This window comes from Panthera tigris, chromosome D4, assembly GCF_018350195.1.
Source record: "Panthera tigris isolate Pti1 chromosome D4, P.tigris_Pti1_mat1.1, whole genome shotgun sequence".
NCBI classification, from domain to species: Eukaryota; Metazoa; Chordata; class Mammalia; order Carnivora; family Felidae; genus Panthera; species Panthera tigris.
This window is the reverse complement of record NC_056672.1, coordinates 86,251,633-86,273,363: the sequence shown is the minus strand read 5'-3', so window position 1 is coordinate 86,273,363 and position 21,731 is coordinate 86,251,633. Positions and strand designations below refer to the sequence as shown.

General features: G+C 56.1%; 1 protein-coding gene, 1 long non-coding RNA gene and 1 other non-coding gene across 3 annotated transcripts; 2 read left to right on the top strand and 1 right to left on the bottom strand.

Annotated features, from left to right (window-relative positions):
* The first annotated feature begins 22 nt into the window (after positions 1 to 22).
* On the top strand, positions 23 to 9,047 carry LOC102972042. Its single transcript, XR_006210429.1, has 3 exons — positions 23 to 851; positions 7,682 to 7,783; positions 8,267 to 9,047. It is a non-coding gene; the product is annotated as an uncharacterized LOC102972042 (long non-coding RNA).
* SLC27A4 (solute carrier family 27 member 4) lies at positions 3,645 to 19,309 on the bottom strand. Its single transcript, XM_042963924.1, has 13 exons — positions 19,154 to 19,309; positions 17,667 to 17,833; positions 15,683 to 16,077; positions 14,114 to 14,272; positions 12,945 to 13,014; positions 12,755 to 12,846; positions 11,843 to 11,952; positions 11,423 to 11,632; positions 11,060 to 11,186; positions 10,274 to 10,411; positions 9,932 to 10,096; positions 9,692 to 9,838; positions 3,645 to 7,148 (listed from the first exon to the last, which is right to left on the bottom strand). The coding sequence occupies exons 2-13, from the start codon at positions 17,825 to 17,827 to the stop codon at positions 6,991 to 6,993; spliced, it is 1,932 nt and encodes a 643-aa protein (XP_042819858.1). The 5' UTR covers positions 17,828 to 17,833; positions 19,154 to 19,309; the 3' UTR covers positions 3,645 to 6,990.
* A 494-nt stretch (positions 19,310 to 19,803) lies between these two features.
* Positions 19,804 to 19,895, top strand: TRNAR-UCU. The gene is given in 2 exon segments: positions 19,804 to 19,840; positions 19,860 to 19,895. It is a non-coding gene; the product is annotated as a tRNA-Arg (tRNA).
* The last annotated feature ends 1,836 nt before the right edge of the window (positions 19,896 to 21,731 follow it).

Here is a 21,731-nt window from a genome sequence, read left to right as displayed (position 1 = left end):
AGGCGGTGCCCAGAGGGTCATCCTCCGCAGCCATTGGAGGAAGGCCGGGAGCTAGGCGGGGAGGTCGCGGCTCTCGTTAGGGGCTCTTGAGTTGGTCACCTACCTTTCTGGGACGGGCCTCAGGGAGCTGAGCGGGCAGCGGTTTGTGCGAGCCACGAGCCACAGCTAGGCGGGGAGCCCGGGCATCTTTGCGTCGTACCTGTGAGCCACGTTACTGCTTATCTTGCAAAAGTTACAAGTCTGTCTTAAGCCCGCACACCTCTTGGGTGAGCCCGTCCATTCGTCTTGACTTGACTTGAATTATAAGTGACTACAAGTCTTTATTTCCAGCCCAGAAATCTCTCCTGAGCTATTGAGTCGCTATCCGGGCGCTCCTTTGGTTATCGATTTGGGTTTTACTCATTCAGCAGACATTTGCTGCACGTCCTCTGTGTACCAGGCATCTTGGTCAGTGCTACAGGTGCAGTGGTGAACGGGATGAGAAGGGTTCCTGCTTTTAGGGCACTCACAGTGTAGTGGTGGAAACTAACTGTAATCAGAGAAACAGATCAATCATACTAATAAATAGAAAATCTCTAACTGAAAGAAGTGACCTGAAGTTATAGGAACTTCAAAAAGAAAACCAATTGGACTGGACACAGCTAAGCAATAAAGCTGAGTAACGTAGGTGGATGTGAGGGTGGAGAGAAACCTCTGAAACATTCCAATGAGGAGGACAGAAGATGCAAAGGCCCTGAGTTGGAGACCATGCTGGGACACCAAGAGAGGAAAGTGGAATTTGGGGAGCAGAGGGGCTGGTAAGAGATGATGCTAGGAAGGGGGCAGGGGCCAAATCACACCTTGAAAGCCAGGTAAGAATTTCAGTCTCTATTCTAAGAGCAGTGGGAGGCTTTTGAAAGTTTTGGGGAGGGGGTGACATTAGAACTATACTGTAAAATATCCTTACTTGCTGGAGTGTGAATGGTTTAAAAAGAACAGGGAAGAAGATGGGAGACCGCTGGAGCCTGTTGCAAAAGGCCAGGGGAGAAGTGGAGTAAAGTAGATATACTGGGGTGTCTAAATCACAACACTTCCAAATTGAACTTAGCATGGGTAGCATGTGGGGGGGTAGTCTGAAGGTCAGTGGCGGAATGATATAATGGTTAAGAGCTGGGAGTTCAGCTGCCAGCTTTGTATCCAGTTCCCACCACTTCCTAGATGTTTCTTTGCATTAAGTCCCTTATCATCTTTGTGCCTCAGTTTCCTCATCTGTAAAATGGGGATAGTAACACCCCCTAACTCACAGGGTTGTAGCGAGGACTAAATGAGTTCTTGCCACAGCGCCTCCTTCCCTAAAACAGGCCCTGCCCTGTGTTCCCCATCTCAAGGATACCACTGCCACACACTGAAACACTTAAGCAAGAAACTTTAGACATTGTTCTTAATTCTGTCCCATATCCAAATAGTCACCAATTTGAGGAGCTCCTGGCTGGCTCAGTCAGTGGACCATGGGACCTTTGATCTCGGGGTTTTGAGTTCAAACCCCATGTTGGGTGTGGAGATTAGATTACTTAAAATCTTAAAAAAAAAAAAAAAAAGTCATCAATTTGGATTCCTCTCCTAAAGCTGATTTTGCAACCCCAAAATGTTCCACCGCCACCCCTGGCACCTGGCACCTGTACCTGCTTCTTCTCTGCCTGCCTGCCTCCCACCTCCCTCACTGTGGCCATGACTTCACTGTAGTTTGACTCCGTGGATAGCCCTGAGCCATTCCAATGTATTAGGTACTGTTCCAGGGCACTGGCCAAGTGAAAACAAGTCAGAAAGCCTGGTCCTCAGAGCACAAAGGAATCCTGTGGTTAATGGAAAGGCCCCATATTCACCATGCTGTGCGGGTTGGTCACTTTCCCTCTCTGGCACTCAGTTTCCCCAATCTGTGAAGAAGGTTGGGAACCAAACGATCTAAGGTCCTTTCACCAAAAATATTCTAAGATTCTTTCACTAGACCCAACTCTTCCAGGGCAGAAATCTTGCCTGATTCATTTTTGATCCTTAGCTTGCAGTAAGGAGCTTTGTAATTGTAGGGGTTTGGTAAGTGCTTGTTGAGTGAGTAAGTGAACACCTTTCACTCCCCCGCTCAAAGTCATTTAATGGCTTCTCTTTACCAACAAGGTAAAGCCCTTGAGCCTCTGAACTCAGCTCACCTCTTCGAGAATTGAATATCCTCTCACCCCAGGAACTGCCACCTCCTGGGGCTGGAACATGAGAGCTAGGGAGCATTTGAAGGGCTTCATCCGTCTGACAAACATTCACTGAGCACTTTTTAAGTGGCAGGCCCAGAGCTGGTGCTGGAAACACAACAGTGAACAAAACCAACAGGTCCCTGTCCTCCTGGGGCTGTTGCAGGAGACAGAGATGTAAAAATGGACCTCACGGTGTGATCAATGTTATAAAGGGGGAACATGGGGCCCTGTGGGAGCTGGCGGAGCCCCCTAATCCAGCCCTGGGATCAGAGAAGGCTTCCCAGAAGTCACACAAGCCCAAATCCAAAGGGATGGTGGGAGGGAGATGGCACCAGGAAGGCCAGAGGAGGCATTTTCCCATATCTCAACAAACGGGTTCCTCCAGCTTCTTACATAGTCCCAGAGATTGGGAGCTCACTTCTGGGTAAATCAGCCCATTCTGTGAATGCCTGGGTCTCAGAAAATCCTTCCTTCTGATTGCAAGCCTACCCCACTCAATCTCTTAATTGTAACAATATTAGTTCATGTTCATATTCATTAAAAGAGCATTTATTGCAGGGCGCCTGGGTGCCTCAGTCGGTTGAGTGTCTGACTCTTGATTTTGGTTCAGGTCACAATCTCAGTTTGTGAGTTAGAGCCCCAAGTCGGGCCCTGCGCTGACAGGACAGAGTCCGCTTTGGGATTTCTCTCTCTGCCCCTCCCCTGCTCATGATCTCCCTCTCTCACTCTCTAAATAAATAAACTTTAAAAATGTATTTAAAAAAGAGTATTTATTGAATGCCCACCTTCCACCTGCCAGGTGTTTACATGCCCTACCTGATTGGCTGCTCACAGAGACTACTATTATCCCCATTTTTCAAATGAGAAAACTGAGGCTCAGAACCAGTGGTTTGCTCATGGCCCCTAAGTGTCTCATGCCCCCTAAGGCCTCAACCCGAGGTTGTAGTGCCTTCAGCATCACTGGCCCTCACTGCCTCCCATTGGGTCAGGCTCACCCAGATGCCCTCCCCTGGGATCCACACAGAAGAGGGGCTTGGGCCCCATCCCCTGTCTCCTCCAGCAGGCCGGCCAGCCCGGGCGGCAGCCTCTATCTCCTCAGAAGCTCCAAGGGAGACAAAGGCGGGGTCTGCAGGGGAGGCGAGGGCGCGGGTGCCCCCCTGCCTGCTGCCCTTTGTCTCCAGCCTGCTCCCCTCATGCGCCCCGGGAGGCTGGGAGGCGCCTCTCGCAGGCTTCCTCCTCCCATTCTTGTGCTAATTGGGTGTCAAGCTGAGATCAGTGAGAAAGAAATCCGCCCCGGCTCGGGTTAAACTGCCGCCAAAGATGAGGGCTGAGCCTAGAATATCATTAGGCTGGGAGGAAGCAGGGCCCCCTCCTCGGGGGGGGGGGGGGGGGGGGGGGAGGGGCCGGCCATGCATTCAGGCCCCTTTGAAAGTCACTTGGTCACCCCCTCCCTTGCCGCCACCGCCTAAATGGGCCCCTCGGAGGTATTTAACCTTCTTCCCAGGAATTGAAAGTGATACTCCAAGCACTGGCCTGGTCGGCCACTTGCCTGTCCTGAGGGCGGTAGGACCTCCAGGGATGCTCGAGGCCGGCTCTTTCCAGCCTCTGCCCGCCCCCAGGCACTGTTGCAGATGGGAACACTGAAGCTCCAGGAAGGGGCCTTACCCCCAGAGCTGCCATTCGCAGGCTCTGTGGTCTTTGGAGAGACTTTGCCTCCCTGAGCCTCAGATTCTTCATCTGTGGAATGGGGGTAAAAATAGTAGCTGCTTTTCCTTACGGATTTAACAAACGGATGCACACGTAGCACATTGCAAATCGCCTGGCACATAGGAAGGGCTCCATACGGTGTGGCCGTTAGCAAGTCGAAGGAAGTGGGTGTGACCCGAGGAGGGATGAGGGACCTCCTAGCAGAGCCCCCACTGTCTGGAAGTGTGCAAGTGCCCACAAAAGACTCATTTTTCATACTTTGCTTCAGCCCTACTCCACACCGGATGCGCACTCCCCTGCAGCTTCATTGCTTTCCTAGACCTGCCCTGCAGGCCTTTACATGTTGCTGCTACTCCTGTCTGGGATGCTCTTCCCCCTCCAATTCTTGGAGAACTCTTTCTTGAATAGCTTCTCTGACCGTGAAACACAACTGCCTACCTGGCCAGCGCGCTGGGTTGGGTGCAGCTAACTACCTCACCGGCTGCTTCTTAACTCGCTAGCTCCCTCTCCCCTGTCCCCGGACAGTGGGCTCCCAGGTCTATCTTACCGTGCACCGCTTCTGCCCCTGCCCCCAGCAGGCCTTTAGACTCTGCTCCACAGATGAACTTAACGCGGTACTTTGTAAACCATGAAACAGCATAGAAACGTCAGGAAATGCCCAATAAACAGTAGCTATCGTTAAATTCACAAGCACATACTGAGAAGCTACTGTGCGCCTAACTCACAGAGCCATGGTTGAGGATGACCAGAGGCAGATGGGAGAGCTCCCAAGGCCCTTCACTGGGGCGGGGGGAGTGGGGGGGCAGAGGGGGAAGCAGTGTGGAAGTGGTAAACTCAGGCCTAGTCTGGGGTCCTGATACCTGTATATATATCCTTTTTCGTTTTTTACCCTGTAACTGCTGTGTACTGAGCAGGTATTGGCACCAGACCCAGAGTTAAGAGACCTCCAGGCACAATGCATTTTCACAACTACCCTAAATCTCTATTTGCAGAAGAACCTGAGGCTTAGCCTGGCAAATGGACTTGAGCACCTGCCCTTTCGAGCTGGAGGTTGTTAACCCAACCACCACTCCATACTGCCTTTCGGTGACTGCGTTCAATCTCCAGGAAGGAATAGGGGCCCCTGGGTGGGTGGCAGCGCTATCCCATTGGAAAGTACTCACTGCTAAGGGTTAGATACAAAGCTGTCAGCCAGGACCAGCCCATGGAAGTCCAACCCTGGGCCCTCAAAGACGGAGTGCTCTGGGCTGGGTACCGGCCTGGGGATGAGGCAGCCCCTCCTTTCTGCTTTTGGAGGCTGAGAAGGGCCAAGAAGGAATTCTCCAAGCTCTGCATGCCCTCTGCTGGTCTCACTGGGACACTGCAGCCATACCTACCACTCCCTCCTAAACCCCCTCAGCACCATTCTCCAAGGGCCCTACTCCAGCTCTGCCCCCCATTTCCCCCTGAGCAGCATCAGATTCCTCTTTCAAAGTCACTTCCCCAGGAGGCACCCCGGATCTCACCCTGGCCCCCCTCCACCCTGGCTGTCAGCTGCAGGCCTAGGGCGGGGCCCACAGTTGGCTCCACAGGCATTCGTGGATTGGAAGCTGTTGGTTTTCCCGTTGCCTTCTGCACCAGCAGGCGTGTGGGGCAGCAAGAAGCAAGAGGGGCTTGGGTTTGCCTTCCAGCGCCCCGTCTCCACTGCTGTGTGACCTCAGCAAATGAAAGACTGTGGTGAGGGTTAAACAGTGAAGATGAAGCCCCAGGGGCACACATTGCCCACTGCCCTGGGGTGAGTTGGACCCCTTTCCCAATGGGCCATCCGTTTCCAGCCTGGGTGTGACTCTAGTGATGGGGCCCAGGAGACAGCTGGCTCTCCACTGGCGCTGCTGATTGCTGCAGCTCTGGTAAGACCGCTCCAGGAAGCTTTTTCCTGGACTCTGCCCCAGCTGGTCAGGCAGTTCTGCTCTGGCTTTTGCACAGCCACCGAACCCCTGGAGAAATGCACCCCAGGCAAGGCGAACAGCACAAGTGAGGGTCTGGAGACGGGATCCCATCCTGGGTTAGAGTTTTCTCCCTCAAAGGCTCTGAACAGCCCTTTCCTCAAAATGGGTCCCTTGTTCTCTGAAATCCTCCCGATTACTCCCCTTTCACAGAAGAGGAGACTGAGTCACTTGCCCTAGGCCACGAACTCAAAAGTGACACAGCTGGTTTGGACTTTTAAGCTCATGCTATTAAATACCTTGCCAACTCACTGAAGGCATCTTAACTGCTATATCCCTAAGTCAGAGTGAGTGAGTGGGCCGGAGGGGCAGGAGGTGGGGCCTGAGCAGGTAGGGTGAGCTCAGGTGGCACGCACACAGGCTAGGGGGAGTCAAGGCAGTTTATTGGCCCCTGAGCGACCCCCTCTACCCCTGCTCCTCTCATAACCGGCCCAGGACTGAGATGGAGAAAGTGACACAGACAGACCTACAAAGAGAAAGGTCCCACCTGAGGGGCAGCCAGGCAGCCACCGAGGAGAAGGATGGTGGCGGGGCAGGGGGCTCAGTCCAGACTGCCCGCTGCAGGTCAGGGTGGTCCTCCTACCCTCCCTGAGGCGCAGGCAGTGCTGAGCGACACTGGAACAGCTCCAGGGCTAGGATCCTCTTCGGCCACCTGATCAACAGCCACTGCAGCCCCTGCCCACTCTGCTGGCTTCCTGAGTCTGGGGGCTTCTGCCCTGGTCCCATTTACAAGCTCCCTGCTTTTGGGGGAGTGCTTGGCGGCCCTCCACCTGGCCCTGCCCTGACCCAAGACGTCCTCCTGAGGCGCCCAGTCCATCTTAGCCTGGGGCCTAGAGGCCCCACCTGGCCTCGAAGACGTAATGCGGACATGAGGCTTTCACAGAAAGCCCTCTTGGGGGGCAGGGGGAGGTGGCAGTGAGTCACTTGGCAGTTTTGTTGGGGAGGGGGTCAGCACCTCGGGGCGGAGGTGCTGGGCCCTGCTTGCTTTGGTCTGGCATCGCCCATGACCCCTCTGGGGTGGGAGCTGGGGCTCTGGATCCTGCACCCACTGGCCCTTAGAGGGACTCAGGGGCAAATCACAGCTTCTCCTCGCCTGCCTGGATGCGGGTGTAGGCCTCTTGGTCCAGCGGGATGTAGCGGCCCTTCCGGGTATCCAAGTAGAACAGTGGGTCTCTCACAACTGATGGGTCAAAGCCTTCCTTCCGCAGCTCTGTCTTCTGTAGCTTGAAGGTCCCTGAGGGAGCAATGGGGATGGATCAGAGGGTGCAGGGCAGGGGCCTGGGCCTCAGGAAGCTGCCCACCAAAGCTGAAGAGGGACAGAGAAGGAAGGCTGGAGAGAACACGGGAAAGCGGCCTAGAGCACGGTAGGGCACAGCCCTTTACAGTTTGCAAAGGCGGCTCCAGTTGATTATATTATATCCTGCTTTTCAGAGCAGCCCTGGTGAAGGGGCGGGGGTGCTGCATTACCCGTCTTCTTTTTGCAAATGGGGAAACTGACAACCAAAGAAGGGAAACTATCCATCTAAGGCCACACACACTGAGTGACAGCAGAGTGAGCACCAGAACTCAGATCTGGGCTTTGAGCACCTCCCAGGGAAGGGCATGATCTAATTTCATCTGCACATCAACCCCAGAGGCAGGTGCTCAACACTCTTCTATGGATTCTACGATGCATGTCATTTTCAGCTTTTAACATATCTGAAGTCGTTTCAACAGGCAGCAATGTTTTCTCAGCACTCGTAATGTAAATTCCCCATCTCTCCTCAGGGGCATCACCCCTACAGGGCAGGAGAGACTGGCGCAGTGAGACACGCCCCCGGGGCCAACATCACACAGCTCATCAACGCTGGAACTGGGATTTGAATCCAGGTATGTATGACAAATTGCCCGATTCCTTCCCTCCCTGGACGCGCACTCCACCACCTTGTGGCTTGGCCATGTCTCCCAGCAAGAGCTGGAGTCTTTTTCCATCCCCCACCTGAACCCGAACTGGCCTTGTGACTTGCTTTGACCAACAGAACATTCGAGTGCTGGGTCTAGGCCTCGAGGGGCTTTGCAGCTTCTACTCCCTCCCTCCTGGCAGTGCCTGACACTGGTGTGGTCTCTGAAGGCTGGGAAGCCACGCAGAACAGAGGGGAAACATCCCAGGAAAGCCCCCTGGGCTGGCACTATCCAGTAGGATAGCCACTGGCCATATGAGACCACACACATTTAATTAAAATTAAGCAAAATGTCAAATTCAGTTCCTCAGTCATACCGGCCCCATTTAAAAAAGCGCTCAGTAGCTACGCAGGGCTAGTGGCTGCCGTGCCGGTCAGCGCACATACAGAACATCATCATCCTCACACACAGGTCTGTTGGCCAGCACTGCAGAACCAACCGGCCGGGAGCCAGACGGGTGGGTAAGGACATCATCCTGGCCCCTCCAGCCCCAGCTGAGTCACAAGCGATGGCAGCTCTTCCACTCCAGGGGGGGCCAGCAGAAGAACCGCTCAGCTGAACTTGACCCCAAATTGCTGACCCACCACTGAGAGCAAAAACATGACTCTTTTATGCCCTAAAGTAAGTTTTGGGGTGTTTGTGCTGTAGCAAACCTCTGAAACCTGAGGGCTGACAGCTTCCCTGCCTCTCCTGCACAGAGAAGTCAGCTGTCACCCAAAACTCAGGAGCTCTCGGGCTCAGTCACGCACTGTTTCAGGGGCTCCTAGGGGCCTACTACCTGGCAGGGGCCACCTCGGTGAGGGCAGGCCTTCCAGCAGGGCAGGGGTTGACATGATGAGCGTATGGGAGGTGGCCTGAGGCTGAGCAGGGGGAGAGTCCGGACAGGGCAACAAGCACTAAGGCAAGCTGGGGGCAGGACTGGGCAGGACCCCCAGACTTCCTGCCCATCAGGGGACCCGTCAGTGGTCCAACAGACAGAGGCTGGCACTGCCCTGCTATGTGACCGTGGACCCACCGCTCACCTCTCGCCTGGACAGCAGCAAGAGCCCCTCACTCGTCTCCCCACTCCCCTGGAGCTGTCTGCAGCCCTCTCCTGCACTCCACGTGGCATCCAGAGGACTGTGTGGAACATGCACCTGACATAGGTCACTGCTCTACTCAAACACTTCTGTGGCTCCCTACTGCCTGGACATAGTCCAGGCCCCTCCCCAGCCCACAGAGTCTTCTGGTCTCCACTGACCTCTCTGCCCCACCTGACATCACTGCCTGCCCCCACCCCGCCTCCCTTGGCTCCAGCTTTGGGGGCCTCCTTTCCTTCCTCTCTTGGCCAAGTGCTGTCCTGTCTCAGGACCTGCCTGGAATGCCTCCCACCCCACAAACCCCGCCCTTTCATTCAGGTCTCAGCTCAAACATCACTTCCTCAGGGGGGCCTCCCAGGCACCCCACCCCCATTCATTTGCTTTTCTGTCAGTTTGATCTGTATTCTATCCTTTACATTTGGAATTCCGTGTCCTCTGCTGCCTCCCCTACCGCTGAACAGGCTTCAAGAAGGCAAAGGTCCCATCAGAATTTGTTACCTATATCCCCAAAGGCCTAGCACAGAGCCTGGCAGGCACATAGTAGGTACTCAGTAAACATTCGTCCCGCTAACGGACGTATGAACCTTCTCTCTCTGAAGGCTCAGTCCACTCACTTGTACACAGGGAGGTCTGCTTACCAACGACACAGCAATGCTGTGGGTAAAGGTCAAATGACAGCCGCCCGGGTCTCTCCAAAAGGAACCAAGAAGGGGCACAGGCCTGGGGCCTGTAAGCTGGAGCAGGGGAGGGGACATACCCGTTTTGTGCAGCTCAGGCAGGAAGCGCAGGAAGATGGGGCGGGCATACAGGGGCAGCTCCTTCTCCAGCAGCTGTGCAAAATGCTCCAGGTCACAGCTGCCAGCAGGGTTGGCCACCGCAGCCATTCCAGCCCGGCCCTCGGTTCCTGGAGGCAGCAGCACGGACCGTGAGGAGCTGGCCGTGCCCCCTGGGGGTGCCTCCCACCCACACCTGGCAGCTCCCACCAGCCCACAGATACCTGGCACCCCGACACCATACACTGCCACGTCGGCCATGTCCAGCAGGCGGCTGAGTGTGCCCTCCACCTCGGTGGTGGACACATTCTCGCCTTTCCAGCGGAACGTGTCTCCCGTGCGGTCTCGGAAGTACAGATAGCCCAGCTCGTCCATCACCAGCACGTCACCTAGGGGGGCGCTGTGTGAGGCAGGGCTGGGGCCGGCAGGCCTCACCAGACCCCGGGATCTGCTGGACAGGGAGGGCTGGGACTGGGGCGTCCTGGGGCAGGTGTTCTCTGCAGGTGGGCGAGGGCCCCTTCATTCCTCTCCACCCTGCCCACCCAAAGAGGCTGGTGCCCACCCACCGGTGAGGTAGGCCTGGTCTCCCTTTTGGAAGACGTCCTTGGCAATCTTCTTATTGTTGGCACCCTGGTTGAGGTAGCCGTCAAAGCGCCGCAGGGGATCCTGCTGGATGATGCGGCCCACTAGCTGGCCTGGCTCACCTGGGTGCAGGGAAGGGTTAGGGTTAGGCCTCCGCCACCACCAGCACCCCCCCCCCCAACCCCGCAATGTGCCCTGCATCTTGATTGGACTTCTGTTCACACTGCTTCCCACAGAAACACTGCCCTGCTCCGGTGCGGGAGCCTGGAGGGCAGGGAGCTTCTCTGGGCGGGTCTGCGGCACATGGGCACTCAGTAATGTCTGAGTAACGCCTGTGAGATGGAAAGATGAATGATACGAAAGGGTGGCCAAGCGCTATGGGGACAGCCTGACCGGGGCCAGCACTCCTGGGGCCCCTGGCTCTGTTCAGAGAGCGGTCTGTTCTTTACCATACGTGACCCCCGGGGCAGCCGCAGGAGGCAGCGCCGCCATCAGCCTCACTGGCAGATGAGGGGACTTGGGCACAGAGCTAAGGGGCTGAGCCAGGATCAATCCCAGGGTCCTCCACACGACAGTGAGTTAATTGACTGATGGGTAGAGAGGACAAGGAATGGAGGGACAGATGGATGAAGAAAGAGGACTCGTAGCTATAAGAGAAGAGCTGAGTGACAGCCACTGGTCAGAACAAGGGCTCCCTACTCACCCATCCCAGTCCCATCTCCCAGGCCAACCTCCCCTGCTCTGCCCACACTTCCAGCCCCGGGGCAGACCTGGCTGGCAGGGAAGGCAGAGGCCATTGGGCCCCCGGATCAGTTCCATGGTGTCCTCGTTGACTCGCACCAGCCGGATGGGGTACACAAAGGACAGGATGCGGCTGTTGAAGCCACATGCCCCCACCTGCAAAGGCCAAGACTTGGACCTGGGCTCTCCCGCCACAGGCCTGAGACTAGGCAGTGTTGGGGGGCCTGGCCCTCACACTCCCATGGCTGCCTTGCCCTAACCGGACAGCGGAGGCTCTGGTGCCCACCACCCTCTGTGCTTGACCCTGCCCGCCCTAACCAGACAGCGGAGGCTCTGGTGCCCACCTCACTCCACACTGGACCCTGCCCGCCCTCCACCGCCCCACTGCCCACCTGGCTGTCGAAGTTGCCCACACTGCAGTTACACTCGGTGGCCCCGTAGAACTCGGCCACCTGGGGGATGTGGAAGCGGCTAGAAAAGTCGGTCCAGATGGACTGGCGGAGGCCATTGCCGAGTGCCATGCGCACCTGGTGCTGGTGCTCCGCCTCCCGGGGTGGCTGGTTCAGGAGGTACCGGCACAACTCGCCGATGTACTGCACAATCTGTGGGTGGACCTGGAGTGAGGCTGGCCCGTGGCTGCTCTCACTTTACCTCCCAATCCTGTAGGCCCCGGGCCTCAGCCTCCCCATCCGAACAATGGGAATGTTGCCCCCAGTGAACAACTGGCCTTAGCTGTAAGACTGACGTCCCCGAGTGGGGCTGCTCGGTCACAAGGGGACAGGGACGGCTCATCCCCTGCCCTCCTCACTCACTGTGCAGTTGTACTTAATACAATCGTCCCAGAACCGGGAGGCTGAGAACTTCTTCCGGATCACCACCGTCATGCCATGGAGCAGGCACTGCCCGATTCCCACAATGTTTCCTGAAGGCGAAGGGATGGGCCATGGAGGTCTGAGAGCCAGGAGACCCCTCCCTCCAGAGCCTCCTCTTGTCCAGCCCGCCTCCTCCAAGGCCCTTCCCCCAGTCCCTCTTTCCTGTCCTGTTCCTCCAGCACTAATCATACCTCTCCCCTAGTCTTCCATGGCTCCCCAGTACCTCCCCAGTGTGGGATCAAGTGCATACTCCTTAGACTGTTCCCTCTGGGAGCTGCCCCCAAGCTCCTGCTCCTGTACCTGTAATTCTGCCATTCATCCAGGGGGGAACAAGCTAGCCCACCTGGCTTCTGCACCTCACATCTGCCTGACTTGAATGCATCTCCTCCAGGAAGCCTTCCTGGCCATCACTGGGCTCTTCTCTTGAGCTGAGCTCCTGCTCCCTGCCTGTCTCCGCACTCACCATGTCATTTCCTGAATTAAAGTCACGTTGGGGTTCCATCCTTCATCCTGCCTTAAAGACACATCTGACTCTAAGCACCTTGAGGGCAGGAACTATATTTATTCCATCTCTGTCTTCCCTAAAGCTCCTAAGACCAAGCAGCAAGGGTGTGCACACCCATGAAAATGAACAGACTAACCCAGGTGTCCTGTGTGATGCGGGCACACAAGCTGTGAGGTTCACGTTGCTGTCTTCATTCAGAGGTCCAGTCAATGGCTACCTCTGAATTTTAACCCAGATTTGACTCCAAAGCTCATGTGTTTCTACCACAAGATGCTGCCTGCTGAGGGGGTCTGGGGGGCTCCTGAGGCCTGGGGTGCCAGAGACTGAGCGGAAGGGCCCCGTACTACCTGCTGAGTGGTAGAGGGGCAGGCAGTCATAGACAACGTCGTCCGGCCGCATTCGGAATCCGTAGTACACCAGGGCAGCCATGCGGTAATACCTGGAGGGCACAGAGTGTTCGGTGGGCCCTGGAAAGGAGGAGGAGAGGCCCCTGGGTCCCACCACCCCCAGTCCTCCCCCCAGGAGCCTGCCCCTTACCTGCTGTGCACCACAATGGCGGCTTTGGGCATCCCTGTGGTGCCTGATGTGTAGATGTAGAAGAGCTTATCTAAAGAAAACAGACACATAAATGGCTTTGAGAAGGGACAGCACAGGGCTGGGGAGGCATTATCTGCAGGAAGGACAGTGCCCAGGGAACTTCTGTACCACAGACCACTTCTCCATCCCACCCTGTAGCCCAGGTCAGGGGCTGTCACATTAGTTTCCCCACTGGGCTGGGGGTTCTAGGTCAGGAACGCTGTGGGACAGCCGCACGCTGTGTGTCAACCATCTCATGCCCTCTGGATGCCTGCTGATGCCAAGGGCTGGACACCACGAGGATACCAGGCTGACCCAGCCAGACACCCTGTCTTCAAGTAGCTTACAAAAGCACCGGAAGACAAAATCCACGTATGACAGAGATAAAATGACCGCAATGACAATGACCGGTTACTGAGCACTTCTTGTCACACCCTAGTTTTCCACTGTTATCTTTTACAATCTTCAAAGCCACTCCATAAAATAGGTTCCATTACCACCCCTGATTTTATAGCTGTGGGAACCGAGGCTCAGAGGGCAGCTCAGGTGCTCCGGGGCACGAGGGAAGCAGAGGGGCTGCTGCATGTGCTCAGCACCAGCTCTCGCCCTCTGGGTGGCGCAGCAAGCTGGGGGTTCCATAGGGCAGGGTGGAGCATAGAGGAGAGGCTACAGGGTCAGAAGGCTGCCTGGAGGAGGGGATGGGCAGGCAGGACAGTCTAGGGCAGGGAGAGGATCGCAGGCTGACAGGGGCCGGCACCAAACAGGTGCTGGGTGAATATTTAGAGGGTCTTGCCCCTGGTCCAACCCCAGCCGAAATTCAGACCCAGCAGTTTCTTGGGCTCCACGTGATCTTGCACATTTGGGCAGCGATGAAGGCTCGTTCAACAAGTCCAAGAATCAGGTTTTGTGAGCTCCCGAGTACTTGGCACCGTGCCTGGCATCTTCAGCTCATTTAACCTTCAGAGTGACCCATAGTAACTGTGCCCATCTTCCCAGATGGAAAAAGGTAGGTGATATGACTCACTCCAGGTCACATGACAAATCTGCAGGAGTACGCAGGCCTCCCGCCCCGAGGTCAGCGCTCTGTCCTGGGCCCCTCTGAGAACGCCTCTGTGGGGCAGGGGACTCACCTGTGAAGCCCTTGTCAGGGCTACTGGGCAGGTGCTTGGGGGCATCTTCCAGCAGGGGGTCCAGGTGCTCTGTGCCGACGGGCACCGTGCCGGGCTCCCAGGGGCCGGAGCAGAAGAGGCTGAGCGAAGGGTCCAGGTTGGCATGGATTTCAAAGATGGCTGTGGGGAAGACAGGGCTGATCAGGGGGCAGGCCAGGGACCCCATGTCCTCAGGACCTCTGCTTGTGTCAAGGCTGGCATGTCATCAGGGGAGACCGGCTGTGTGTGGGGGGCAAGATGGGTGAAGCACCAGCCTCGTTGTAAGAAAGATGCTGACAAGAGCAACAGCTCCCTAGCTGCTACGGAGCTACACGGCGGGCTCCTTCCGTGTGCTCTCCTGCTCACACAGCCCAGGTACCAACGGCAGCCCACTGCGTAGATGAGGAGACGAGGCTCCCAGGACGGCAGGGCCTGCTCACAGCTAGAATGACCAGCTGTACCGCACACCAAGGTCTGTGCCTTTACGCGCTGTGCCACGCTCGTGTGTGGTTGGAAGGGAGGCATGGAGGGTCAGAGGGTGGGAACCTTCTCTCAGGCTCCCCTGTGCACTACCACGGTCCAGGTGCTCACCCGCACCAGGCACAGGCCAGTCCCGGCCCCCTCAGCCCCGCTTCCTCGGCCTCCCTTTAGATTTGTCCAACCCTCTCCCCTCTCCCTGCTGCATCGTTCCTCTCCCGTTCTGCATTTTAGTCACCTTCCCTGGCCATCATCCCGCACCATAGCCATGCGGGACAGGGGACACTGGTCAAGCCCAAGATGAAATCCTGCCTCTGTGTGACCTTAGACGATCTCCTCACACCACTCGGAACCTCTGTCTCCTCATCTGTAAAGCCGAGACAGCCATCCCTACTTCACCAGGCTTTGTGAAGATTAGAGCTGCTTATTAAATTTTTTTAATGTTTATTTATATTTGAGAGAGAGAAACAGAGCACCAGCAGGGAGGGGGAGAAAGGAAGGCACAGATTCTGAAGCAGGCTCCGGGATCTGAGCTGTCAGCACAGAGCCTGGCGCGGGGCTCGAACTCACACACTGAGATCATGACCTCAGCTGAAGTTGGACGCTCAACCGACTAAGCCACCCAGGCACCCCTAGAGCTGCCTATTAAAGCACCAAGCTCAGTCTTGGTCAGCGCTCCACACCGCGGCAAATAACATAAGCTCTGCCAGACAGCAGAAAAGAGATTGTTTCCATTTTATAGATGAAGCAAATGAGGCCTAATTACTCATAAGAATGGTTACCATCATAGCTGAGGGCTCACCTAGCATCAGCTACTTTGTTAGTGCTGCAGGCAAAGTATCTTCTTAAAAACAGTATGTGGTAGGTAGGACAGTGAGAAAACAGAGACACAGACATTTCCAGTCTCTTCCTCGGGATCTCCAGCTTACCAGTGGCAGAGGCCAGGCCATCGGACACCAAGGCTCATGCCCTTAACCCCTGAGCCACATAGCCTCCCTCAGGCCCAGAAGGGGGCTGTAGTCTGTGCAAGATGCTGTGGGACTCCCTGCCTGACCCCACACCCCAGGGGCTCACCTGGAGCCATCTCACTGCCAAAGATGAGGACCTTGGCCTGGGAAGTGGTCAGGCAGTGGCGCAGGGCGTCCCGCCGCAGGTTGGTGTTGATGAGTGCTGCCTCCACACCCAGCTTGGCCATGCCCAGCCATAGGCCCACAAACTCATTGCGGTTCTCCATGAAGAGGGCAGCCACGTCGCCCGAGGCCAGGCCCTGAGCCTGTAGGAAGTTGGCCACGCTGCTTGAGTAGTCATCCAGCTGGCGGAAGGTCCAATGTGTGTCTGTGCCCTCAAAGATCAAGGCTGTCTTGTCAGGGTGGCGCCGGACCGTGGAGGCAAACAAAATGGGCACTGTCCGCCGCTCCCGCAGGTACCGCCGGACCTTTGCCTTCACCTTCAGGAGCACTATGCCGCCGCTAGGTGGGAGCAAGCAAGGGAGCCGTGACTGCTGGGGTTGGGAGCAGGGTTCCCGACACCCTGGCCCAGGCTGCTGTCCCACGGGCCTGAGGCTCCTGAGCCCGATCACTTGCAATGCTCCCGTTTCCCAGCACCTGTGTGCTGGGCACCATTACAGGCACCGGCCCACTGATGCCTCACAATAACACCCAGGGACCCCGGGGGGTGACTCCCTCCTCAGTACAAGGGAGAAAGCGAGGCCCTGCAGCACCACGGCTCGCCCAGGCTGCGACAAGCTAAGATCACAATCTCAGTCCTCTCTGGTTCCAGAGTGTAACACCCAGGACCCTTGAAGCTCTTCTTGGAATCTAGTGTTCTGTCAGAGTCTTCCAAGATTCTGGGGCCCAAGTCAAAGTCCCGGCTCATCTGGGACCTCCCACAGCCCTGTACTGCAACCTCTCCAGACCACTCTCACAGTAAATAAAGGATAAGCTTGTGATTTGCTCGGTCTCCCTCCCTGTGAGCCCAGCAGGGGCTCCATCCTGCTTACCCCCTGAGACCCCCCCCGGGTCTCACTCAGTACCGGGCACAGAGCTTCACTAGGTGATGCGGAATCACTTGGCAATATCCCCTTTCCCTGCCCGCCCCTGCCGCCTCTGACCCCTGAACCCTCCTAGCTCCCTGACTTCTATGCCTCTTCTGTTGTATAAGTACCACGTGCTAACCAACTGAGCCACTGGAGCTCCACTCTTCTATGCCTGCTCCCATCACCTGGAGGAGACTTTTAACTATAGCTTTTTGTCCTCCAGGCCTCCCTGATTCCGCAAGGCTTACGCCTAAAGCCCTCTCGCCCTGCTCCATACTCTCACAGCTCTCTGCTACCACCCCTCCTGCAGTGGCCGCTCGATACCTCCTTTTGCAGTCAATTCAGATGAGCGAGCTGCCTGTTCTGAGTGTGGGTCACTGTGCCAAGCACTGGGACACCACTGTGAGCAAGATGGCCAGGGTCTCTGCTCACACAACATTGTGAGTTTAGGGATTTACTGTATCACCTTCTCATCTCCCTGACCAGACTGAGCCGGGCCCAGGATTAGGTCTCCCTTGTTCCTCCCTGGGTCCCAGAGCCAGCCCGATGCCTCGCACAGAGCAGGTAGCAGCAGGTGTTTCTGGCACAGGATGGCCCTGTAGACCCTACCTGACTTTCTTTGGGGAGCAGGTTCCTCCACGCATCTGTTTCAGGGCCCTGCTCTGACCTCTGTGCCCTCTCAGACTCATGCCAACCCAAGGACAGGGTCCTTCCCACAGGGTTCCTCTTCATCATCTCACTAATTAAAACATGTCCTCAGGACTCTTTGCAGATGTCTTCTCAACACACCTGGCATTCAGTGCATGTCCTGCGCCCCTAAGTCTGCCCTAGGCTAAACAGCATCAAGTTAGGGAGATGCCCTAGGAGAAGACTTTCATCTTGGAAGATGGAGATACCAGGTACTACTGCTGGGGGAAGGAGGTAGAGCAGAGGTTCCTCCTCTGGGGCCCAGGTGCCCTGGTCTGGTCTGGAGAAATCTGGGGAATTAGGGAGACCCTAAGATGGGCTGGACCAAATACTCACAAGACATCACGCCTTATGGTCTTGATGAAGATTCGGACAAAGCGCCAGCCTCCAGATCCCAGGTAGAGGAACAGCAGGGAGAACCCCACTTGAGTCCAAGGCAATTTCAGCACCAGCTTGGAGAACAGCAACACCCCCACCAGAGACGCCCCGAGCAGCATTGCGGCCTGTGGGCACAGAGCAGTCAGTGGAGCCAAATGTCTATGTCCCCTACCTCCTGGCCTAGGCAGCTACTATGATCCTAAGGGTCAACCTATAGTGAGGTGAAGCTTAGCCATACTGAGTAGGCAGCTGAGGATGGGGTCCCTTTCCACAGCTGTCTTGAAACAGGCTAGAAGCACGGGACTAGAGATGAGTAATTCCATGGCTGAGACGCAGAGGCTAGATTCTAGCCCCTTAGTCCTCCTACGACTCTTCCAGTGACCTTGGGTAAGTTCCTTTCCTACTTTAGGCCTTAGTCTCCCCCTCTGTGCTATGGTGTAAGTGAGAATTGCTCTTGGAAGCCCTTCCAGCCAAAACAGGACAGTCTACCCTCCTGACATCCAGGATCTTGAACCAAAATGTCTTGGAGGGGGTATTAACTTAAGCATCTCTGGCTTGACTCCTCATCCAAATACTCAAGGATGGGTCTTTGGGTCTCTGGATGACCAGGCCAAGCCACAACACCCAAAGGGGCAAGCTCCCCGGAAAGGGGCCTGGCAGTCTCTGCCCACAGACTCGCAGGGTGCCATGTTTCTGCTGGCCCACAGAGGGCGACAGAGCAAACGGGTTAGAGCCTGGAGGTGCCTGAGAGATGACCGCCTAGAGGGGAAAGGTGATTGAGGGAGCATAAGAGGGCACTGAAGGCACCCCCTTACAAACACACTCAGCAAGCCATTTACATGCATCTTTAGGGATTGGGCTATAGGGGAAGGGGAACAGCTGACTGGACTGAGATTAGGAGTCTTGGGCTCTTCTCCTGGAGCCTTAGGGACTTGCTCAAGAGGAAGCAGATGGGACTCCGTTTTCTTGCAGGGTTCTCCGATTCGTGGGGAGGGGGCTGAAGGTCACGGCTGTGATGTAGCCTAAGAGTCTCCAAGCCAGTATGAGGACACGGTCTGGACCACAGGGAGCCCTTACATGCCATCTCCCCCTTCTCCACGGGAAAATCAAAAGCCGGGAGGGAGACCAAACCAGCACTCCTAAATCCAATGCCAAGGTCTCTAAGGTCCTCAGACCTCCCAGAACCGGCCAGGGCAGAGAACAGGAACCCATCCTGGATGGCTGGGGGATGGGACGAGAAGGGAAAGGGATGCCGAGATACCTCGCGCCCCCGTCCCTGGTCACTGCGAACCGCCCTCGCCCCTAAGGAGCCAGGGCAGCAGAGCGCCCGGCAAGGAGACACAACAGCAGGGCGCGTCCCTCATCCCAGCCGGCCGCGCCACCTCCCCAAGACTCAGCCGGGCACATTCCCCGCCCGGGGACCCACTGGCCTGGCTTTTGCTCACCCAGCGTCGGCCCCGCCGCGCGGTGCCCCGTCCAGATGCGGCCTGGCTGCGGCAGCGGAGTGGGGAACGCTGGGGGCATCAGCCGCCCCTGGGAGCGCAGAGCCGAGTCTCAGCAGAGCTTTGCCGGCTCTGCGCCCTGCATGGCCCGGCCGCCCGGCCAGCCCCGCCTGCCGCCCGGCCCCGCCCGCCCGCGGCGCTCCTCCCCCGCCCGCCTCCTGCAACCCCAAACCGGCTGCGCCGGCCCGCAGCACCGCCTCCCGCGCCTTCCCCACGGCCGGAGAGCCGCAGAGACCGCGGCGACGCGCAGCTCCAACGCGCCGACGCCGCCCGGCCCAGCCCGCCCTGCGCGCGCGACGGCCTCGGGCGGCGCCCCGCGCGGCACGCTGGGAGTTGTAGTCCGCGCCGCCCTGCCCGGCCCCGCCGCGGAGACCCCCGGGACGGGAGGAGACCCGCGGGCTGGGAGTGGGTCCTGCGCCCCCAGTCCAGGGCGTTCGGACGTGGGGGGAACACCCCCGCCAGCATCGTGGGCGGAGGATCCCGAGTCCGCGCGCAGACACGAGCAGGGTTCCGGAGAGGCCAAAGCCGCACCTAGAAGAACGCTAAAAGGGCGGCTTAGCCTGAGAGGTGAGCCGGGGGAGGCTTCGGTAGCCGGCTCTGTGGCGCAATGGATAGCGCATTGGACTTCTAGCCGATCCTTGGTGTGGTGATTCAAAGGTTGTGGGTTCGAGTCCCACCAGAGTCGAATTTTGATCCCTCCACCCTCACTTTCATGTGGATATTTTACGGCCTTCAATACCTTCACAAGTTTCAGAAGATCTGCAGACCAGAGGCTGGAACCTCTGCTTCTGGGATGGCAATAAATGTGACGTCAGGATTTCTGCCTAGGAATCCTTTCTAGCCGTGGTGTGTTGTAAGCAGTTTGACACACCTCGTGGTACAAAGGGCACGGATCTGAAGACCTGTACGTAACTTTGGCCTCGGACCTCTCTGGACCCTGCAGCAAATCAGCTAACTTCTAAGCCTATGACTACATTTGTCATGCCACCTGCTGGGTCCTGGGTCACTGACCAGCTTCCGAGCCCTGTGTGGCACTGAGACCTCTGAAAACTTGATTCCTTGATAATCAAACATGTTGGGCGTCCACAATTACTTCTTACCTGAAATACATCCACTAATTCCTTAGTCCGGGAAGAAGTCCTTAAAGGGGGGGATGGGCAATTTTCAGGGTCTAGTCAGAGGGCTCAAAAATGAAATGAAGTTTTGGTCTAATAATTACTTGGACCTATTTATTCCAGAGTATAGAGTGCATCCTTTGGGGGGACTTAGGTAAATTAAAGCTCCGGCTCCCTCGTGGGAGGCAGTGTGGTGCAGTGGTGATGGGCATTGGCATCCAACAGACATGGGTCAGCTTCTCAGCCGAGTGTTTGTTCAAAGTCTCCATTTCTTTCTTCCTTCCTTCCTTTCTTTCTTTCTTTTTCTTTCTTTCTTTCTTTCTTTTCAGATTTTATGTGGCTCCTGGGTGGCTCAGTCAGTTAAGCATCCAGCTATTGGCTTCCGCTCAAGCCATGAGTTTGTGAGATCAAGCCCTGCATCAGGCTCCTTGCAGACAATGCAGAGCCTGCTTGGGATTCTTTCTTCCCCTCCCCTGCTCTCTCTCTCTCTCAAAATAAATAAACCTTTAAAAAAAAAAAAAAGATTTTATTTTTGGCAGGCACCTGGGTGGCTCAGTCGGTTAAGTGTCCCAATGTTTTTAAAAAAATTTTTTTAGTGTTTATTTCTTTTTGAGAGAGAGAGAGAGAGAGAGAGACATTGCAAGCAGGGGAGGGGCAGAGAGAGAGGGAACACAGAATCTGAAGCATCCTCCAAGCTCTGAGCTGTCAACACAGAGCCCGATGTGGGGCCGAACACACGAGTCGTGAGATCATGACCCGAGCCGAAGTCAGACACCACCCAGGTGTCCCAAGCATCTCGCTCTTGATTTTGGCTTCGGTCATGATCTCAAGGTTCACGAGATGGAGTCCCATGTCAGGCTCTGTGCTGACAGTGTGAGGCCTGCTTGGGATCCTCTATCTCCCTCGCTCTCTGCCCCTTACCTGCTCGTGCTCTCTTTCTCTCTCTCAAAAACAAACAAACAAGCAAATAAAAGGTTTTTTTTGTTTTTAAATTTTTATTTATTATTATTTTTAAGTTATTGTTTTCATTCCAGTTAGTTAACATATAGTATTCTATTAGTTTCAGGTGTACAATGTAGTGACCCAACACTTCCATACAGCACCTGGTGCTCATCACAAGTGCCCTCCTTAATCCCCACCACCCTCCCCTCTGGTGACCTTCAGTTTGATCTCCATAGTTAAGAGTCTGTTTCTTGCCTTGCCTCTCTCTTTTTTTTCCCCTTTGCTCATGTTTTATTTCTTTTTAAAAAAAAATTTTTTTTAACGTTTATTTATTTTTGAGACAGAGAGAGACAGAGCATGAACGGGGGAGGGGCAGAGAGAGAGGGAGACACAGAATCGGAAGCGGGCTCCAGGCTCTGAGCCATCAGCCCAGAGCCCGACGCGGGGCTCGAACTCACGGACCG